At 38.9% G+C, this 19,796-nt stretch overlaps 1 protein-coding gene across 1 annotated transcript; it reads right to left on the bottom strand.

Moving 5' to 3' along the window:
• Window positions 1–427: 427 nt before the first annotated feature.
• sptlc2b (serine palmitoyltransferase, long chain base subunit 2b) lies at window positions 428–19,286 on the bottom strand. Its single transcript, XM_040125828.1, has 12 exons — window positions 19,022–19,286; window positions 15,772–15,966; window positions 15,079–15,233; window positions 14,065–14,213; window positions 13,421–13,545; window positions 12,152–12,245; window positions 11,367–11,472; window positions 9,161–9,380; window positions 8,368–8,494; window positions 4,795–4,930; window positions 4,360–4,489; window positions 428–2,831 (listed from the first exon to the last, which is right to left on the bottom strand). Exons 1-12 carry the CDS (start codon window positions 19,163–19,165, stop codon window positions 2,718–2,720), a joined length of 1,695 nt encoding a protein of 564 aa, XP_039981762.1. The 5' UTR covers window positions 19,166–19,286; the 3' UTR covers window positions 428–2,717.
• Window positions 19,287–19,796: the final 510 nt, after the last annotated feature.

Here is a 19,796-nt window from a genome sequence, read left to right on the forward strand (position 1 = left end):
TAACCATATATATATACAAAAGGATATAGGACATTTACTCACATTCTTAGAAAAGTATACTTAATCAAATACTCAGACCTGAATACAAAATTTTAAAGTGAAATATTACGCCATATTATCCCATGTGAAATTGTTTACCTTGTTTCTACAGTCTCTTAAATCAAGTTATTTTCTTTAGGCGTGTTTTGGAATTTTCTAAACCCCGAAAACAAGTTATTATCTCATTCCACTAGTATACTCTTTCATAAAAATATAATTTTAAGACTGTAGTGAATGACTGGCCAATGTGGACTCCTGTATAATGGTAGGATGTCAGTCTCTTACCGGTTAAAAAGGGTCTGTAACATATTTGTCATGAGCTCTGAAGTTGTGAATAAGGTCTGTGCGCACTGTAAATAAGTATAAACCATTCCAGAACTTGATACTAAGAAAGTGATTTAATCTTTATAGCACTTTTTTTCTAACAGCATGGTCAACAATCATCATGGCTTTACAAACCCCTCTAAGTGGTTTATCTTCAACCCAAATACAACTCCAAGGGCAAAAGCAGCTGATAAGTAACTTTCCAATGGTCACTGCAGGTCAGTTCACAGGTATTTGTGGTAGGTAGACTGGAAAAGGTCTCTCTGGACTTTAATTCCTCAGTTTCAGTGAGGGAAACCTGGCTGAGAGAAACAGTCACGTTGCTGTTTGCAATTAGATTTTTTGCCTCCATAGACAGAAATGTAGAGACTGAACATACTGCATGGTGCTGTAGACAGCTTGAGAGGAAACTTTGACTAGAAGAATTCTTTATGTCAGAGCACATTTTTCTGAAGAGTGCAATTCCAGATCATAGTCACATGTTCCACCTTTTCTATAATATTTATTAAAAGCAAATGCATCACTGAGTTGTTATTAAAGCCATTTTCTGTTAAAAAAAAAAAAAAACAATACTGGAATGACTAACAGAAAAATGCAACTAATTTCTAAAGGATGTACTGTGAAAAGAGACCCCAAAAAACCTTGGCATGCTGTGCTAAAATGCCATAAACATCAACAAAAGCAACTCTAAACTTGTGTTGTAATCACTTTCATAAACGTGTAGGAATGGTCACATTACCAGACATTTGCCAGCTTTAAGACTGGCTACACTGATGCACCCTCCAATTCACATCAATAAAGTGACAGAACATAAACACACATATGAACAGGAAGTTTGACAGTGGCATGTATGCCATGTTTGGGGTGACCTCACAGAAAAGTCAGACAAAACAGTAAAAGAAAACAAACACTTAATAATGAAAGCAAGTTGATAAGGAATGTCCTTCCAGCAGATGCTCACAGATGATAAATTATGAGGAAAAACAATGACATCTGAAGCATACCTAAACAAGTCTTGCATATTTCAGTAACTACGTCATCTGTGCATTTACAATGCCTGTCAGTAGTGCTGCACTGAAGTTAAGACACGTAAGTAGTCAGTTAAAATACACACCTTCCACTGAGAAACATTTGGAGCTGCCTTTCAGGTAATAGTTACATTTCTCACACAAGTAAGATAGCTGAAGCAGGCAACTAAATAAAGCTGTCTGTATATCAGATAAACGTGGGCAAAGCGTCGTCATACATACAGATCCTAGTTACAGCGTGTCATTGTGCTCGGAGATGGGTGTTGACGCTGATTTACATGAAAGCACATGAGTGTGAACGACTGAACGGAGAGGAGAAAAAACAAAAACAAACAAACAATCACATGTAGCTCATTAGCTTATAGAAATGTTAAAGACACTGGGCTCAAGTTTTTGAGTGCAGGTGTAAACAGTAAATAAGGCTGAAAAATATTTCTAGAAAATAAGCAGTAAAAAATATTCCTTAGTCTTGCTCCCTGGGATTCTTTCCCTGTTAAATGTTTTCTTTTGGAACATCTGCTTTGCATTTTAAGAAAAAAAAGGTAGAAAATATATCTATACATATATATCCTTTGGTGAGGGAAAGAACCCAATATTCTGTACGCTCTATTCAAGTAAAAATGATTAGGAAAAAAGCCATCAGATAAATACATATGGAGAAAACATGCGTATGTTACTCCAGTGAAATAATGTATTCTCTCTTTGAGGGTTGGAATAATACCCTAAGGTAGTTTAACCAACTTTGGGATAAATAATATTTACATTTATAATTTCTTTCATTTTGAGTGCATCATAGCAATGGCTATGATCAGATTTCTTTTTCTCCAAGTGCACAAGTAGGAACTCATGGCACAAATCAGTCTACTTTGCTCTAGGTTGTTTGACAAGAAAACTCCACATTGTTGTTACTATTGCACAAATAAGATCCTATGTGCACATTGAATGTGTACATAGGAATAAGACTTGACGTTAGACCAATGCAGTCACAATAAGTTAGGACAAACTGAAAGGCTCTTAACACACTTTTTAACAACGGACACCGAAAGATGTGGGTGATTTTGGTCCTCCCCTGTTAGAGGTGAAGAAGCTGGACATGTCACAGACTGCACACAGGCTAATGAGCGATGCTAGTGTGCAGGTTTTAAAACGGGGTGGACCAGGGTGAAGGCTTTGTTTCTGGTGAGTCCTCAGGAGTTTGATGTGAAAGGATATGGAGATGTGGGGTGGAGAGACTGGCTCAGAGGAAAATGAGGGATATCAGACAAGAAAAGGTAAAATAAAGGAGGGAAAGGGAATTGGGACGAGGGCTGGAGGGGATGATGTGGCTCAGTCTTGCAGCAGGCTCTCCTCAGACATCCATCCCAGAGAGGGAAGTGGCTGTTCACGTCTGGAGTATTTTAGTTGCAGCAGGTCACCCACTTCACTGATGGCCTCTAATGCCTGTAATAGGAAGAGAAAGAACGCTATTAATCTGAATCCAAAGACAAATTATTTATATCAATCAAAATGAGTGAAGATAGCCAGACAGACAAGCCAGACAAAAAAAAAAAAAAACCTCACATCTTGACAGGGGATTTCTTTTGTAGGTGATAAATGAAGTGATAAACCTTAATCACTCTTGGATTTTTAACCATTCAACATGTCAGAGAGGTGAAGGAGAGGGGGCTTCAACAGCTAAGGTGAACAGAAGGCTCCCTGCATAAACCACAATTGAACAGAAACTACTCCACTTTGTTTCCACAAGAGACTGTATCAGCGTTACAACACTGCAGGACACCTGGAAACAATTTACCTTCCTCCTGACCTTTTTTCTGATTCTGCGGTTTGAGAAATAGCAAGGGCTGGCTTTTCCAAAGACGGAAAAAGCGGCTCCTCAAGGTGCTCTATAAAGACAGGCTGATGCCCTTTAAATGGGGTATTACAAACAGTGCTGACAATCTCCTCAGTAAGATGAATGAAGTGTCTTTGAAGAGACAGAGCAGCTCAAATACAAGTCTGTCTGAGGCACACTGTAATACTCAGAGTCAACTTGGCCTTCCAAGTTCCTTCATAATAAAGGACACATTGGAGGCCTTTATTATTCAGCAGGCACACGTGCGCGCGCATGCACACACGCACACACACACACACACACACACACACACACACAAAGCTGTCAGTCAGCAGTCAGACAGGCAGGTTTGGTTGATAAGCAGCTGATAAAGGCTACTGAGTGCTTGGATCCACAATCACCCATGGATCCAAACTAACACTTATATCAAGCTGAGGATAAAAATAAGTCTTCAGTAATAATGTCTGTAACAACATCCTCTCAACTGGATCTATTTGTGAAGAAGACAGACTCTGAGCAGAGATCAGATGTGTCCTTCTTATTACATCTTGGATGATAACTGAAGACCAAGTGACTGTTGTAGATTGGAACTGGCAGCATTCAATAAAAATGTAAGAGCCCAGTTTGTCAAAGCAATTTTATTTTAAGAGACTTTTTTTTTTTTTCCCCAATCAAAATCACTAATTTTTTTAATAAAAAGGTAACAAACATGTTAAATTAGATTTTTAAGCCAATTGTTTCCACGCCTATAAAAGCTGTCCTGTTCCTCCTGCAAGTGGAAACTATCCACACCAGTTTAGAGTAAAGGATCCTTTTTTGCTGACACATCCGAGAAAGACTTCTAGTAATAGAAAGTGAAAGGAAAAATGCCAAGAAAATAAGCTGCCAGTTATGTCACCTGTCATTAGTCACAGTCAATTTTTTTTTTTAATTTAAAAAACTGAATATATAGTGTGTTTGCTTGAAATGTATTATTTCGGCGTTGATTTTAACCTATTTTCTTTTGCAGAAAAAAAAAGAAAAAAAAAAGGCTTTTACCTACAGTATATGCAAAACATAATATAAATATGGATCAAGTCATGGATTTTCTACTTATTTTGTGTTTTGAACAGTGATTGGGCTTATGGGAAGACTCACTGTGTCAAGCATCTCTCTGGTATGAGCAGCTGAAACGCAGAAACGTGCTCGCGACTCGATGATGGGTGTTGCTGGGAAGCCGACTACCACTGTGCCGATGTTCCTCTTCAACATCTCCCGACCAAATGCCCTGCAAAGCAATGGCAACATTAGACAAAGTGCAACACTTGGCAAGTCTAACTTATGGTCTGTCCATCGTCATCACCATATCTTGAAGATGTTCTCTTCAATGTGTGAAACTGAAATCATAACAGCTTTCCACACATTAAGTCAGATTCTATTTAGCAAAGCAATTAAAATTAGAGCGATAAGCATTTATGTCTTTTCCAAATGTGAAATCACTTGGGAGATTCTTCCTATTGGCCACCATAATTATCCTTGATGTTAAAAAGCATTGAATACATAACAAAAATCATGTGGAGGAGAACTGCATACCCAATTTTGGCAGGCATATAAAGCATCATTGGTACGACAGGCGAATCGTCGTTGCCATAGATGATGAAGCCCATGTCGCGGAGTTTCCTGCGGAAGTAGGTGGTGTTCTCTGATAGCTGTCTGAGGCGATCAGCCCCTGGAAAAGGCAGAGAAACATACCCAGAGTGGTATTTTAGAGCTCTATAACAACACAGGTATAAGCTTTTTGGTAAGCTTAATGTTACTCAAAGCCAGCCTTGATGGACAACAAATTACTATGGTGACTTACAGTACACTAAAAACTCAGGAGCAGGTTTTAGGTCTTTACTCTAACTGTAGCTAAACACCACGAATGAACACTATAGACTGTTCAATGATGAGGGAGAACCCATCAACTAATTCAATTATAATACTTTTTTCCTCATTTATTAAAATTTGTGTTTTTTTTACCCTTTTTCTGTTGCAATTAGAAAACCCTAACTATCTACCAATTAACGTCTCTTGGCTGTGATTGAAGCCCCTTCTCAAACCTGGTGCACGCATACATGTGTTTTCACTTAATTTTGCCTGATTAGATCTCTTCTCATCAGCTCTGTGTGTGCACGTACAGAGAGTTCTTGATTGACATTTTCCTCACACTATTTTGCTGCACCTGTTAGGATGGGACAATGTACACTTTATGATTACTATTAGTACATGAAGTGACCTCGCACAGTTTCAGGCAGCCTTTGCAGAGGTCTAATCAGCCAGAGTGAAAACATCTGTTGGGACGTGCAGATCCTTTAAACTACGGCACTATTTTTGTGCTTGCAAGCTTCATAAAAATACATTTCATTATCAGATCTTCAGAGGTCAAGTGAACATAAAGCATTTTTTGTAGACTTTTCCACCACTGATGATTTCTACATTCCTCTATTTAGTCTGCTTTTAAATGGCAGAACATGAATATCATCTGAGTTAGTGTATTGAAACTGATGGAGTAAGAAGTCAGTGTTATTGGGCCAAGTCCTGATCCAGTAACAAAACCATTTGGGGGGAAAAAAAAAAAAAAAAAAAATCCATAGGATAACTGCAAAACTCTCCAGTATATGCCTGGTCTTCCATCATGTTATACACATATTCATAAACAGCACTACACCATTTTCCTTTAAAGACAACCAAGATTCTTTAAGTCTGAGGTCAAGGGGTTGAAACTGCACAGGCATCAATCCTCACGAGTCAGTCTGATGCACTCTGTGGATTCAATAACTGAATCCTCAGGCCGATCTGCCACAGACAGCATCTTAACCAAACAAATATCCATATGGTACAAAGTGCCAACAGCAACACACATCTGTGTGGCTATACTGAATAACAGAGCAGCAACATCACAGCTTCAAAGCACCCCTGAGACACAACAAAGTATGGCATTATATTTATCCAGACATTTTTTTCCATAGACAAGGAATCCAAAGCTATTCTCAGTACTGAGTGATCAGTTGGCAAAAAACAGTAGTACATGATATTCAGACATTTTGCTTTCCAAAAAATGGAGGCTGTGGCTCAGGAGGTAGAGCGGGTCATCAGCTAACCTGAAGGTTCTTGGTTTGATCCCCGGCTCCTCCATTCTGTATGTCAATGTTTTCTTAGGCATGATACTGAACCCTCTAAAAGCTGTGCCATCAGTATGTGTGAGTGTGGGAATACTATGTATGAAGGTGTGCGCGAATGGGTGAATGTGGCTTATAGTGTAAAGCGTTTTGAGCAAATAGGTGCAGTCCATTTCCCATTCAAATGCTTTAGCATTCTTTTTCGTATTGAAGAAAACCTTACCCGGGTTGTACCCTTATGGCGCATCCACAAATCTGATTGATGTAAGCTTCAAACAGGAAATGTTCATTTTGATATAAGCCCGTGCCAAGAACTAAGAGCAGCCGCCCTTAGCAATTTGAATGCAGAAACAAACCGTTAGCAGGCAGCTCAACTGTCACTTCAGCTCTATGTCAATGTCTGGATCTTCAAAGGCCTAGAATTTCAAACAGTGACAGGCTCTGCAACCAATCAGACTGTCATTGTTAGTCTTCTACAAGGAAAATGTGTCAAGCTGGGATATGCTGCAAGGTCAGCCAGTCTGGCCTTCTCTTTTCAGAAACGGATTGGAGAAAGAGCTGATGACATTGTAGAAAGGCCATACTATAAAAGGCTACTCCAGGTGCTTATTCCTGTTTCTAATGTTTGAATGACCGGGGAGCAAGGTAATCTGATCTTTTATCAGCATTTTAAGGGAGGCTGCATCAATCAAGCCCCCTAAAGAGCAAAAGGGTGGAGCCCTGCAAGACAAACAAGCCTTTGGTTCTTTTTGTGTGTGTAAGATATGAGTCCAACAGAGTTTGATCTGCACAGATCTCTGGCCCTAAGCACCATGCTGATTTGTACCCAGCGTGAAGGCAAAGAAGCACAGATATGCAACAAAACACACATCTGAAAGCCATAAAGGGAGATGGTAGAGGAGTCAGCATACCACCAATTCAAGACCTTCCACCAGGCTGGCCTGAATCAGAGAGAAGCAAGAACTATCTTCCAATCAGTTCCCAAAAAAAAAAAAAAAAAAAAAAATCACATCCTGAAAGGTAAAGACAGGAGGAAACTGCTGTGGAGGACCTTTGAATATGCAAAACTACACTCAAAACAGCAGATTTTATCTCATCATCAGATTGGTTAGCGAAAGACAAGCACCTGCCACGTTTAAGAGCAACTCTCCAGCCAACAAAAGTGATCCTCAAATTCTGAAGTGACCATCTCAATAAAGAGAGAATGCCCAATGTAATTGCAGCCATCTTGAAAATTAAGATCATTTGATGTTTTAACAGGAAGGAAGAGGAACAGGAAGTGACTTTATGTCCCACTTGACATTCCAAGCGATATGATGTGCATGCATGATGCAAGAAGGGCATGGACTGATGTGGCATTAAAATCATATCTAGAATTGGATTACACATGCCATACAGTTTGATAAGGCTGTGTAACCCACCTTTATTTGCAGGTAAATAATTGCTAGTTTGCCATTGATAGTGGCATGTATCACTTGGCTGGGAATAAACCATGTCAAAAGGTAAACAGGCACACACAGTATGAAGGAGCCAAAGTTACAGAAGGTGGCAAAAATAAAAAAATAAAAAAAAATAAAAGAATGCCAAGGTAACAAATGTCTGACAACCAGTCATCTGCTACAGTACTCAGCTACAGACCCAAGTAATTGGTAATGGGTCTATACTGCCATCTTGTGGTCGTGTCTAATACCACTAGGCACAGTAAAATCTCAAATTAAACAAATCATGAGTGACCCAGAAATGGGGTCTATATCTTGAGCATTTCAGTTGCTGCAAGAGGGAAAAAAAAACAATGAAGAAAACCATGTGCTAGGCACAACACAGTATGAGCTCTGATTTGACATGATGTACTAAACCAAATATCACATTTACTTTTCTATATTCTGTGTATCATGCCCACCTAAAGGTCTCTGCAAACTATCTACAAATGGTGGCCACTGTAAAAGATGATGTCCACCATCAAAGATGTACTTTTAAGTACTCAGTATCATTTTCAGGCTGCTACCTAGTGTGGTCTCCTCCTCTCCCATGATGATCTTCATAGAAGCGATTATCTGCTGGGCCACAGGAGGGGACATGGAGGTTGCATACAGGGCACTGTGAGAGTGGCGTCGCAGATAGTCAATCAGCTCCTGCCAGAGAAATAACAATAAAAGTACATTTTTTGTTGGCTGGTAACAACAGGGAGACAATACAGAGTAGTTAGTGTGCCAAAAGTGTGACAATTGTTCCAATGAAGTCGCTCTGATGGATAAAATTACTAGATATTAAAACAACTCTGACTGACAGATACATCAGTATGATTTAAGAACTTAAAATATGTTAAGGTCCTTATACAGTGCTTGAAATGATAAGTAAATGTAAGAAATATGTTTTTATAAATATTACAATAATTGTTATTTACAGTATATACAAACCTAACCAGACAACACTACATTTTTAGGTTCTTTATGCTGTTTCAGTAAAAACATTATCTTTCCCTCATGGACAGTCAATGAAATCCAAATTGTGCAAGGTTTTTTTCAGTTTTACTCCGACTTAAAACGAAAGCTTATACTGAATCGAATCCTTTTCAGCAAACGGGAGGCTAAATTTCCCATTCCCGGTAAATAGCACTGATCAACATCAAAACTGAATGACAACCAATGTGCTGGGTTTCAGCAGTCTGGGAAATTGCTAAGGTCAATGCAGAGGATGACTAAGTGCTCCAGCTACTATTTCCCTTACAATAGAAAAGGCTTCATATTCCACTGTCCCATGTCACAGACTTAGTTTTACCTGTGCAAGAGTTCACCAACCTTTTTGCCTCCAATGTATCCTCCAGCAGCACCGAAGCTCTTGGTGAATGTTCCCATCATGATGTCCACGTCTTTGGGATCCATGCCAAAGTAGTCCACCACTCCCCTACCGTTAGACCCCAGGGCCCCGATACTGTGGGCTTCATCCAGGTACAGATAGGCCTTGTAGCGCTTCTTCAGAGCAATTACCTCTGGCAGACGCACTACAGATCCCTCCATACTTCAGGATTTAAAAAAAAGAAAAAGAAAAACATTAAAAAAACATTTTTTCTTAAGTACAGTGGTTTCAGAAAGTATTCAGACCCCTTCATTTTTTTGCACTGTGTGTTGGAGATTTAATTTTTAATGGATAGAATTGCCATTTTTATCCATCAATCTACACTCGGTAATACATAATGACAAAGTGAAAACAAAGTTTTTGGAAATTTTTGCAAATTTATTAAAGATCAAAAACTGAAATCTCTCATTGACAAAAGTACTCAGACCCTAGCTGTGGTACTCCAAATTGTGGTCAGCATCCTGTTTGCTTTATTTATCCTTGAGATGTGTCTAGAACCTGACTGCTCTCCACCTCTGGCAAATTGAATTGACATAGTTTAGAAAGGCAGACACCTGTGTATATAAGGCCCCACAATTCACACTGAATGTCAGGACAAAAAGCAAGAAGTGAAATCCAAGGAAGTCTTTGTAGACCTCCACAATAAAATTGTGGTGAGGCATAGATCAGTGCAAGGATATAAAGTAAACACCAGGCACTGCTCATCACCTGGCTAATACCATTCCTACAGTGAAGCATGGTGGTGGCGGAATAATGCAATGGGGTTGCTTCTAAGTGGCAGGGACAGGGAGACTGGTGAGAATTGAGTGAAGGATGAATGCAGCCAAATACAGGGAGGTCCTTGAAGAAAACCTGGTGTCCTGCTCCAGGGTGCGGGCAACCCAAGACTAAGGCGACGGTTCAACTTTCAGCATAACGATGACCTAAAGCATCCAGCAAAGAAAATGTTTGAGTGGTTACAGGACAAGTCTCTGACTGTCTCTGAGTGGCCAAGCCAAAGCCCAGACTTAAACCCCACAAAACATCTGTGGAGAGAGTTGTAGATGGCAGTTTACAGGCGCTTCCCATCCAATCTGATGGGGCTTGAGAGGAACTGCCAGGAAGGATGTGATAAACTGCCCAAATCCAGGTGTGCAAAGCTTGTACTTAGACAAGAAGACACAAAGCTATAACTGCTGCAAAGGGGGCTTCTACAAAGTATTAAATTAATGGTCTAAATATGTTCGTAAATAAAAGATTTTTTAGTTTTTGAATATTTCAAATTTACAAAAACTTTAAAAACATGTTTTCACTTTGTCATAATAGGTTACTGAGTGTAGATTGATGGGCAAAAATAGCCATTATATCCATTTACAATGAAATCTACAACACAATAAAGTGTGCAAAATGTGAAGGGGTCTGAAAACTTTGTAGTGCCACTGTATGTAAATAAAACACAGTTTATTTGAATGTGACATTATATTTCTGGCTAGAATAGACTATTGTTAGACTAACTGACAACCACAATCTAGCCCTAATCTAGTTTAACTGAGGGAGCATGTGAGCAGTTGACCCTATAGACAACTGCTTAGCTGTATATGCGTGGGTGTTAATGTGTGTGCAAGCACCATCTATTTTAGCATTTGAAGTATTTGCTTTGAAAATCCCTGTGGAAATGAAACTCCGTTAACACTGAATTAGTAATGGGAATTGATTATGCTGGACAGTTTCACTGTGAACTATATTGATCAACAAGATTGATTCTTTTTATAGTAAGTATACTTCAAAGACCAAGGAAGGATAGTGGGCACACTTCCATAATGCCATTACCTTCTATTGTTAAACAGGGTGAAATCAGGGAATGTTGCCATCATAAAGGGATCATTGGTAAGAGACTATGATAGGTATTGATATGCACATTTTGTGAAAATGTCTTTGTACAGTATGTTTTTAGTCAGGTGACTGTAACATCAGGAACAATCATTGTAGAGATTTCATCTTACACTGAAGTCTCATCTGCTGAAATTGATTCACGTATCTTATAAAAGTGTCCCAGTGTTTTACTGGGAAATAGTGTGTATGTGTGTGTGTGTGTGTGTGTGTAAGGGTTAGGGTTAGGGTTATTACTATACATAAGTGTAAGAGAAAGACAAAGATGATTGTGTATACCTGTATATGCCCTCCACCACAATGAGGATTTTCTTCCAAGGTCGGTGGGTTCTTGGCTGCCCGTGTACAATAGCATCTTTCAGAAGCTTCTCCAGGCTTTGCATGTCTACAATACAAAGGGGTTTCCAAATAAAACACATTTAAAACATTTTCTCACACAAGTTTTAAGTTACTTATTAAACAATTGACAGTAAGAAAAAGACATTTCTGAGCCGAAGAGAAAAGGCTTTTTCAGCTAAGGATAGATTCCATTCATCTAAAGTAATGAGAGCTTTTGTTAATTAATGGATGGGTGTCAATATGTTATGACTGCAACCCTCTGAAACATTGAGTTTTTCCTTAGCAGTCAGCCTGCCTGGTTCCTGGTTGCTGGTTGCTGACTGTTGGGTTGGATAAGTCAGGATCTCTGGTGACTGTGTATACGTATTATGTCTGTGTGCCTGTCCTAAACCATAAAACTAAAACAAAAAACACCACTCCGACTACTATGTGATTCAATATAATAAATGAGAGAAAGACAAAGCTGTAGTGATTTTTTTTAGAACTGTAAAAGTAAAGTAAGTGAACAATTGGAGTAAAGACAATTTGCGTTAAGTGAAGCAACTTGCTGCAACATACACACTTCTTGTTGGGTAAAGCAGATTACGGCGAAGTACTGTCTCATAGTGCTGAAAGCTCCATTTTAACCACTTAAATCCTATGCATTCTGTGTTAGTGCATGTTTTAAGTCAAAATTCTCTCTAGCTGATCTTATGAAAGGTGCTTGTTTAATGGAGGTCACCCACTGTTGTGTTTGAAGACCCGAATTGTGGAGCCAGACAGGCGGGCTCCAAGCACCAGCGATGCATGATTCAGCTCGTCACTAAGGATAAGACAACCCTAAAACAAGAAAACAAGAAAAAAAGAAAGAAAAAAGGTATCCTTTTTAACTAATCTTGCAGAGGTTTAATTTTTTTTTTAACTGGTGATCTGATTTCTACGTTGAAAGATTCGCAATCCGTAATTAGCCAAAGCCAAACACTATTCCCTCTTTAGAGCTTTGCTTGCAAAATTGTAATACACCAGGAGTTCACATACTGGAGTTTTCAGTGTTGAGCAATGACTTTGTAGCTCACACTGAACTGAAGTCTCTGGAACATACACGCAGTATGGCCAGGCTTGTTCTTGTTAAGGTTCACATGAACCTTTAATAATCATTATTACTAATAATACATTAAGAATGACTGATCCCAAATTACGTGTGTGATTGATTTCTATTAAAATTGTGAAATTATATAGATTGAAGGCAAAAAAGGAAGACTTATACAATATAGTAAATTACTAAATACTAGTATAATTAAAAGCTATAATAATCTGTTAAAAACAAACATGATTTTTCTTTAACAGAGTAAAAGCTTCCCTTACGAACAAGAGTGACATATATCTACGTGCTTTCACCATAAGCAAGTTAATATAATTCCAGGATAGGAATTTATGAACCCTTATGACAAGGGCAGTGCCTCTGATCTTTATTGTCTCACTGCAAGTTTCCCTCTGTCCATATACTTTTTTTTCGCTCATGTGGCTGTCAGGAAATGTGTTCTTTGACTCACAGGGTACACATACCTGTCAGCTCAGATATCTACTTCCTGTTCAAGCAACACTGGCTATGAAAGAGAAGAGCACCTAAGAACGCAAATTAGGACTGGTATCTTCAATTTGTTGGGGATAGAACGGTGACTGGGACGAGCCAAATATTAGTCTCTGACCTTCTGCAATCAGAATGTTTTGAAAGCTTCGGCCGGAAACTAAGGTGTTGTGAGACAGTCTAAACTCCTCAAGCTTGGCCATACAACTGAAAATGTAGCTTGTTTTTACTTTACACAGGAAACTGTATTTTTCCTTAACAGTAAAACCACTAATGTCACTTGCTCACAATTACAGTATAGGTACAAGGGCCACTATGACCATAAAGACACAAAGAAAACTAAATAGTATTAAAATCAAGAGTAGCAGCATGTTCTAGGGAGAACAAAAAAACAAAAGAACGAAAGGAAGTGAATGAAATTCCATACCTTCCCAGTGAGTGCAGGAATGTTCATGGAGTTGGTTGCAAAGCCCATGCCAAAAGCCATGGATGACTCAACACCCAGGAACCTGGCAACCAAATGCTCCAGCTCCTCATGGATGTCGAGGTTCCCTGGAAAGGACATCATATCACTTTAACAACTCTGCATTAGTGTACTGTTACTTGCAGAGTTGTCTTGTCATGGGAAAAATGTTTTTCACATTTTTTTTCTTACACCTGTTAAACGTATACCTTTGAAGTCAGTCCACTCTCCTTTAACTAAATACACCCCTAACCACAGCTTTTCTTATGCTAAAGATAAAACAGTTAATTGTGACAAACTAATCAGTAGCTGCCCAGGTCAAAATGAAGCTGCTGCAAACTGAAAAGGCACAGATAAGGACTTCAAAACTTTCACAGCGTGTTATTATATTTCAAACTCAATCTTTCAGTCTTCAAAACCAATTCAGCCTGTATTCTGGAAGAGCAACAAACAAAAGTGAGAGTGCACTTAAAGTACCAGGTGAGTTGATTAGGTAAGTCCATTTAGGATTAAATTTTTATAATCAAAGCACTCTGAAATGATGATAAATCATGAAAGCTGTTAAGAAACCAAATCTTTTGTTTAAAAGAACTTTTTTTGACACTTACCCATCTCACAGCGAGTGCTGCCTACTCCAACTCCGTACTTTTGTGTGACTTCAATAGCAGCATCGGCACAAGCCCCAATGTTTTCAGCAAAGCCGAGGTAGTTGTAAGAGCCCATATTGATGACATTGTTCACCACTTTGCCCGTGTGCCTGAAAGAGGCAGAGATAGAGAGAGTCAGACAGAGAACTGGTACCCTGACTCTAGATTAATAGAAATAATTATGTTCAACAGTGTGAACTTGTTTGCACTGGTTGCTTGGCAACAATTGCCTACTCAATGTTGTCCTTGAACTTCCACAGTTATCATGCACCATGATAATATACAATAGTTTATTGTCCAAAGGTAGGTTAGCCATCAAAAGCAAGCCTAGAAATTAAAAAAAAAAAAAAATCCTTCACTTCTCGGGGTAGTTTGTATGCAGAGATATCAAAGCACTTTCCAAATTTGTTTTATCCCTTTCACAAAAGGCTAAATTTATTAGTCCTGTAAACACTCAGTGATATAAATGTTTGGGTATATTTGTGTCAACTGAATCAGTTCTTGTACATACTGTAAGACTTAAGGTGTTCTCAGTTTCCTTGGGGTTACATTTGGAATAAAATTAAATTAATGAGACAAAATTAAATCAACTATGTGCCATTCATTTAAATTTTGAGCTGTCTCAATTGTACTGATACTAAATTATACTTATACTACCACGGTCATTTGCAGACGACTGTGTGTTTTGGGCTGCTTTGTGTTAGTGGACAGTGTTTCTGTTCAGTGCCATGTGGCAGATACTAGTGCTTTTAACATAACCCTCTGGATCACGTCACTCTTATTATCAGTAATAGAAGGTCAATGACTTAAAGTGCTAATCAATGAGCTTCCAGTTGAACTAATGGTCAGAGGCACAGAAAACCACTCCTGTGGGGAAGTGATAAACTTAATGGACAATGCCTGGATTCTAAATTAACCCAGTGCAAATAAAGACATAGAACAACACACTCTTACAGCCGCATCTCAGCAACTTACTCAAAGGTCCAATTGTAGTCGTGGGAAACTCTTTCCACCAGGTCCATCTTGGCACCAGGGACGCTACAGATGGGTCGGTTCCAGTTGTCTCTGATCCTCATGTATAAGTTCCTGGTGTAAAAGTTCTCAAAGTCCTGATAGAGCGGGACAAAATCCTGCAGAGGAAATTAGAAAGGCAGAGAGATGATTGTTCATTTACTATGAAAAGAACCAGAAATTGGAGTTAAAAACACTCTACGACGTGATAATTAGAGACACTAGATAACAGAATAAGAGCAGTAAATTCATGGCAAATCTGCCTTTTACAAAAAGTTTGTCTGCATTCTTAATGTCTTTTTTTGACAGTTCAGCATATTCCAAAGAATCTGTGGGACTCAAGGAAAACAGCCAATGCTTACTGTAAAACGAGATATAATAGATGTGAAAGAGAGTCTGAAAGACTGACAGTGAATAAGGTTGGAGGCAACTTGGACCACAGCTCTAGCAAAGCCGCAGAAACAAAAAATAAAATAAAATAAAACTGTTTTAAGGAGAAACTTAGATTAAGTGATGTAAAAAAGTCTTAGAATGAATAGTCTAACTACAGCATTGGCTTTATTGTTTGTCATTGATGTGGCCTTGAAAGGCTTGGCATTCAGTATTTTTTTAAGCAGCCTTTGCATTCAAAATGTTCAAATGTAAAAATTAATCTACCTTCTGCTCCTCTCTCTCCCGGGCCACATGGCACTTTTCAATGTTCCAGTGGCGGAGGAAGTCTCGGAGGTAGCCAAAGATGGTGAGGATGCCATAGCCCATATATGTGAGCACAGCCACCAGTAGAGGAGTCTCCTCAAATGACTCCACAAAGGGCTTCTTGTACAGGCTGGAGTTGTGAGTGATATTATGGTTCTGTGGGAGAATAAAGTAAAAGTAGTTGTAGTTACAAGTCTCTGCAAGTTACAGTGACAATTGAAATTCAAAAGATTTAGCACGGCTTTTATCACAGTATAAACAACTACAAATAATACATAGGAATATAAATGTTACCCTACACATACCACATTTTGCTCAAATATCAATAGTTTCTCCTTTAAAAAGGTAATGGTTTATCTATGCTTCATATCTGTTTACTCATTGAATCTTCCACACTAAGCAGCCCAATATACTGTGATAGAAAGCAGGCCAGACCAATCCAATAGAAGCTGGGCACACACTAGATGACAGCAGGGCTGAGTCATTAAAATTGCGTTTTTCTTGGAAATAAGAGTTGGAAACCTAATAAAGGCTTCATAAGCACATTTATTCATGGAGACTTTACCACGCCCAGGCTCCCATGAACCATTGAGCAGTAAAATGGACACCGACCCAGGGTTCTAATTCATTGGGTTTTATGAATAGCAATATTGATCATGAATTATTGGCCCATATGAATGTGGTCACGCACTGGAAGAGCGCCGCAACAACTCAAAAATACAAGTATCATTTCAAGCTGAACTGTGGACTGGCTCACTACACAACCAACACTAAACAACTGAGGGTGGTCACTCATTAAAGGTTCTGCCCTGCAGCTTGGCAACCATACCTCATGTGACCAGTCATGCTTCTCCAAGAAATACGTCTTACCCAGGGAACAGGAGAGTACTACAGTGTTGTGTGTGTGTGCGTGTGTGTGTGTATAAAGCCGGTCAAAGAAGGTCCCTCTCTCTGTAAATTCCAGAAAATGCACTGAAAGACCAGCAATCCAAGAGCCATGGTTTGTGAACTGTCTCAAAAAACATGTTCACATCTAAGTACACAACTCAAAGAGACTGTGGCATACTGATGCCAACTACAGCAGCTAAATCAAATTTTCCTGACATCACGTTTGCTTCATATTTTATGGCAGTGGACAAACAGAGACTGAGAGGAGGTAGGCCTGTGCTATTCCTTTATAGCTGGACAGCACAGTCACTTTACCCAGAAGAGAATCCAACCTACACACTCTGGAGACCTGCTCTTTCACATGCTTGCTCTGCAGATATAGACATGATGATCATATTACACTGTAATGTACACACAATAATAAAAGCTTGCACTCGATGTATGTTTTGCATTAGGCCTAAAACAGAGTAAATAAGCAAGTCCTCGCCACGCTCATTGTCAATTCAATGCATGTCTCATTTTTACTAAGCAATTATTGACACTACTATCCCAGCTGAAAGCTGTTAATGACATCATTTATTCCTACCTGCTCATAAAAATCCTGCTTTTAATCATTTTCCTAAATTCTCCATATAGGGATTAGTCATAATCCCTATATGGGAGGATCTTTGATAAGGATCATTTTTTTCAGATAAGGACCCAGAACCAGGATAAAATTCATTATGGGTTTGTGACTGACACCAGGGCTTACTGATAAATTTGCTAAATACTGTAATTGTCCTGTAGAGAGTTGACAGACAAAGGACAGTCCCATTTTGACTAGCTGATTTAATAAAAACTTAAGGTAGAGACGCAGTTCTTTAGCACCTTGGTTACTCCTGCAAACATAGGTCTATGTGCAACTAATGCCTATTTCAGTTGCCTTATTAACAACCAGCAAAGCTCATATCACAACAGGAGGACGTGATGCCACTTTTTAATGTTGACAGTAATTGTAAGCATTACTAATATTTACGTATTGGTAAATGCTGTGCATAGTATCAGTCATGTTATCCCAATCACGCTGTTTGACATCACTGAATACAAAAATGTCAACATACTGAGCTAGTTCATCTGAGATACACAAAAAATTTCCCATGAGAGAAATGCAAATGCCTTAAATTTGTTAGTCCTGTGGCTTCAAATAATTAACTTTAGTATTAGGGAAGTTTACGATGTCTATTCCTTGTCAGGCCAATATCTGATAGCATTACCAGCAGTAATATAACGTGCAGCTGTCTTAACGACTTGCAGGATGAAGAGGTAATATGCATAAAAATCTACATATGTTTAACTGTGTAGATCAACTGTATGTTGAAATCAGCAGCCCTGCAGCTGAATGATGTTGCAATGTCATATTCTCAAATATGACAGCTTGTGCATTACTTTACATATAAACAGTATGTGTAGTTTTAAACCTAAACAACTGAAGAAAAACAAAAGGCATGTGTGTACACCACCTCCACCACTACACACACACAGACTTTGTGTTTTCTGCGCTTTTCTTTCCACCCCAGGAGGGACCACACCCTTTAATCTCTGGAGACATTCCTCTCCAGCTAAAGGGTCATGTGGAAGCAGGCCTGCCCTCCTCTCCCAGGAGACAGACAGACAGAAAGACAGCTTCTCTGGTAACAACACAACAGGGCCATAGTCCTGTTCATATTAAGGTCATAGTAAACAGAAACCATTGTACCTTCAATACACACACCTACAGGAGCACAGAAACAACAGGGTGTAAGGTTACAAAAAAAAGTCACCACTACAATCCTCCCTCATCAGGTGGCATGTATAACTCAACAAGAAGTTTAAAAAGCAAAAATAATACAGCTAGTTACAAGCTAACTTTAAACCATGATTGGAATAATGATAAGTATATCCAAAGCCATGTGAGTAGAAATTTAGTATTAGAAATTAAATTCCGTGTAGCTGTTGGCAACAGCTAGCCTGAAATGTTGAATTAGACCAAACCACTCTGTTAGGCTTAGGCCGTTTTATATGCTAAGTAAGCCAAACTAATCACATTAATGTTACACAGTTTACTTGAGAGGTGACGTTAGACTGCCGTTACATGGCCGAAGCTCACAATTCTCCTCTTCCAGCTAATAAAACCTACTAAAAGACAAATATCTATAGCCACAATAAGTACATGGGTAAAATAAATTAACAACAGAAGAGCTCACATTTTTTTCATCATTCAAACTAGTTTACCACACACAGTACCCAACACAGCATTGCTAGTTTACAGCCCTCCCTTACCGAGCAGTTGACGGTTGGGCCTTACCTTCTCCCTGGGGCGGCGATACTTCTGTGGCTGTTGAAACAGGCAGTGGTTCTTCACGAAGCCATTTTTGCTAAATGTTTTACCATTTGAGGTCTGGTGACAGGCGTCTCCGTTAAACGGCTTGTTCGCGGAGCTTTCGGTCATCTTTGTCGGCCGACTGCGACAGAAAATTTCACAACTTGTGTAACGTTAACCGTGAAGTCATGTATGAGCTGGGGAAGAAGATGGATTTAACGCCCACTCTACACTGTGGCCGCACGAGACTGTCGGAAATCTCCGCCCCCAGGTAGTTTCATGGGCCAATGCCGTTCCTCCAATACAAAGATCGTCTATGTAAAACGATTCATAACCCTAACCAGGGTTGTAGATAACACTGAGCATACTGAGATTATTTCCCCCATATCAGCATTTGTATTGGCATCTCATGGGGAATTTGGGTTCTTTAGCAACTGGGTAGAGTTTACAGTCTCAAAGAAAACATTTACACATGCTGAACGTTTTAAAGCCATAGTCACGTACTTTTTAAAATGTATATGTTTTAATTTGACAATGTTTAGTTTTAGTTTATTTTCCAGTAAATGAAAAACAGATTTACTAATTTTTCACCACTTTATTGCCAGCAGTTATAACCATAACATATGTCAAGTAATTTTTGAGCTTACATGATATTTTCTATAGGCTCTATGTAATAACATTAACTGGATGATTAAACTTGAACAATAAAAATTATTTGCTTTTTCTTTTTCTTTTTGGTGACAGGTCAAAATGTTCTTGG

This window comes from Xiphias gladius, chromosome 4 (genome assembly GCF_016859285.1).
Source record: "Xiphias gladius isolate SHS-SW01 ecotype Sanya breed wild chromosome 4, ASM1685928v1, whole genome shotgun sequence".
Lineage (NCBI taxonomy): Eukaryota > Metazoa > Chordata > Actinopteri > Istiophoriformes > Xiphiidae > Xiphias > Xiphias gladius.

Excerpts from the sequence above, each read along its gene's own strand:
- sptlc2b (XM_040125828.1), bottom strand. The coding sequence starts at position 19,165 with ATGACCGAAAGCTCCGCGAACAAGCCGTTTAACGGAGACGCCTGTCAC. Across the intron at positions 8,495-9,160 it reads GATACATTGGAGGCAAAAAG|GAGCTGATTGACTATCTGCG; the intron begins GTTGGTGAACTC and ends TTTCTCTGGCAG. Across the intron at positions 4,490-4,794 it reads TATATGCCTGCCAAAATTGG|GGCATTTGGTCGGGAGATGT; the intron begins GTATGCAGTTCT and ends ATTGCTTTGCAG.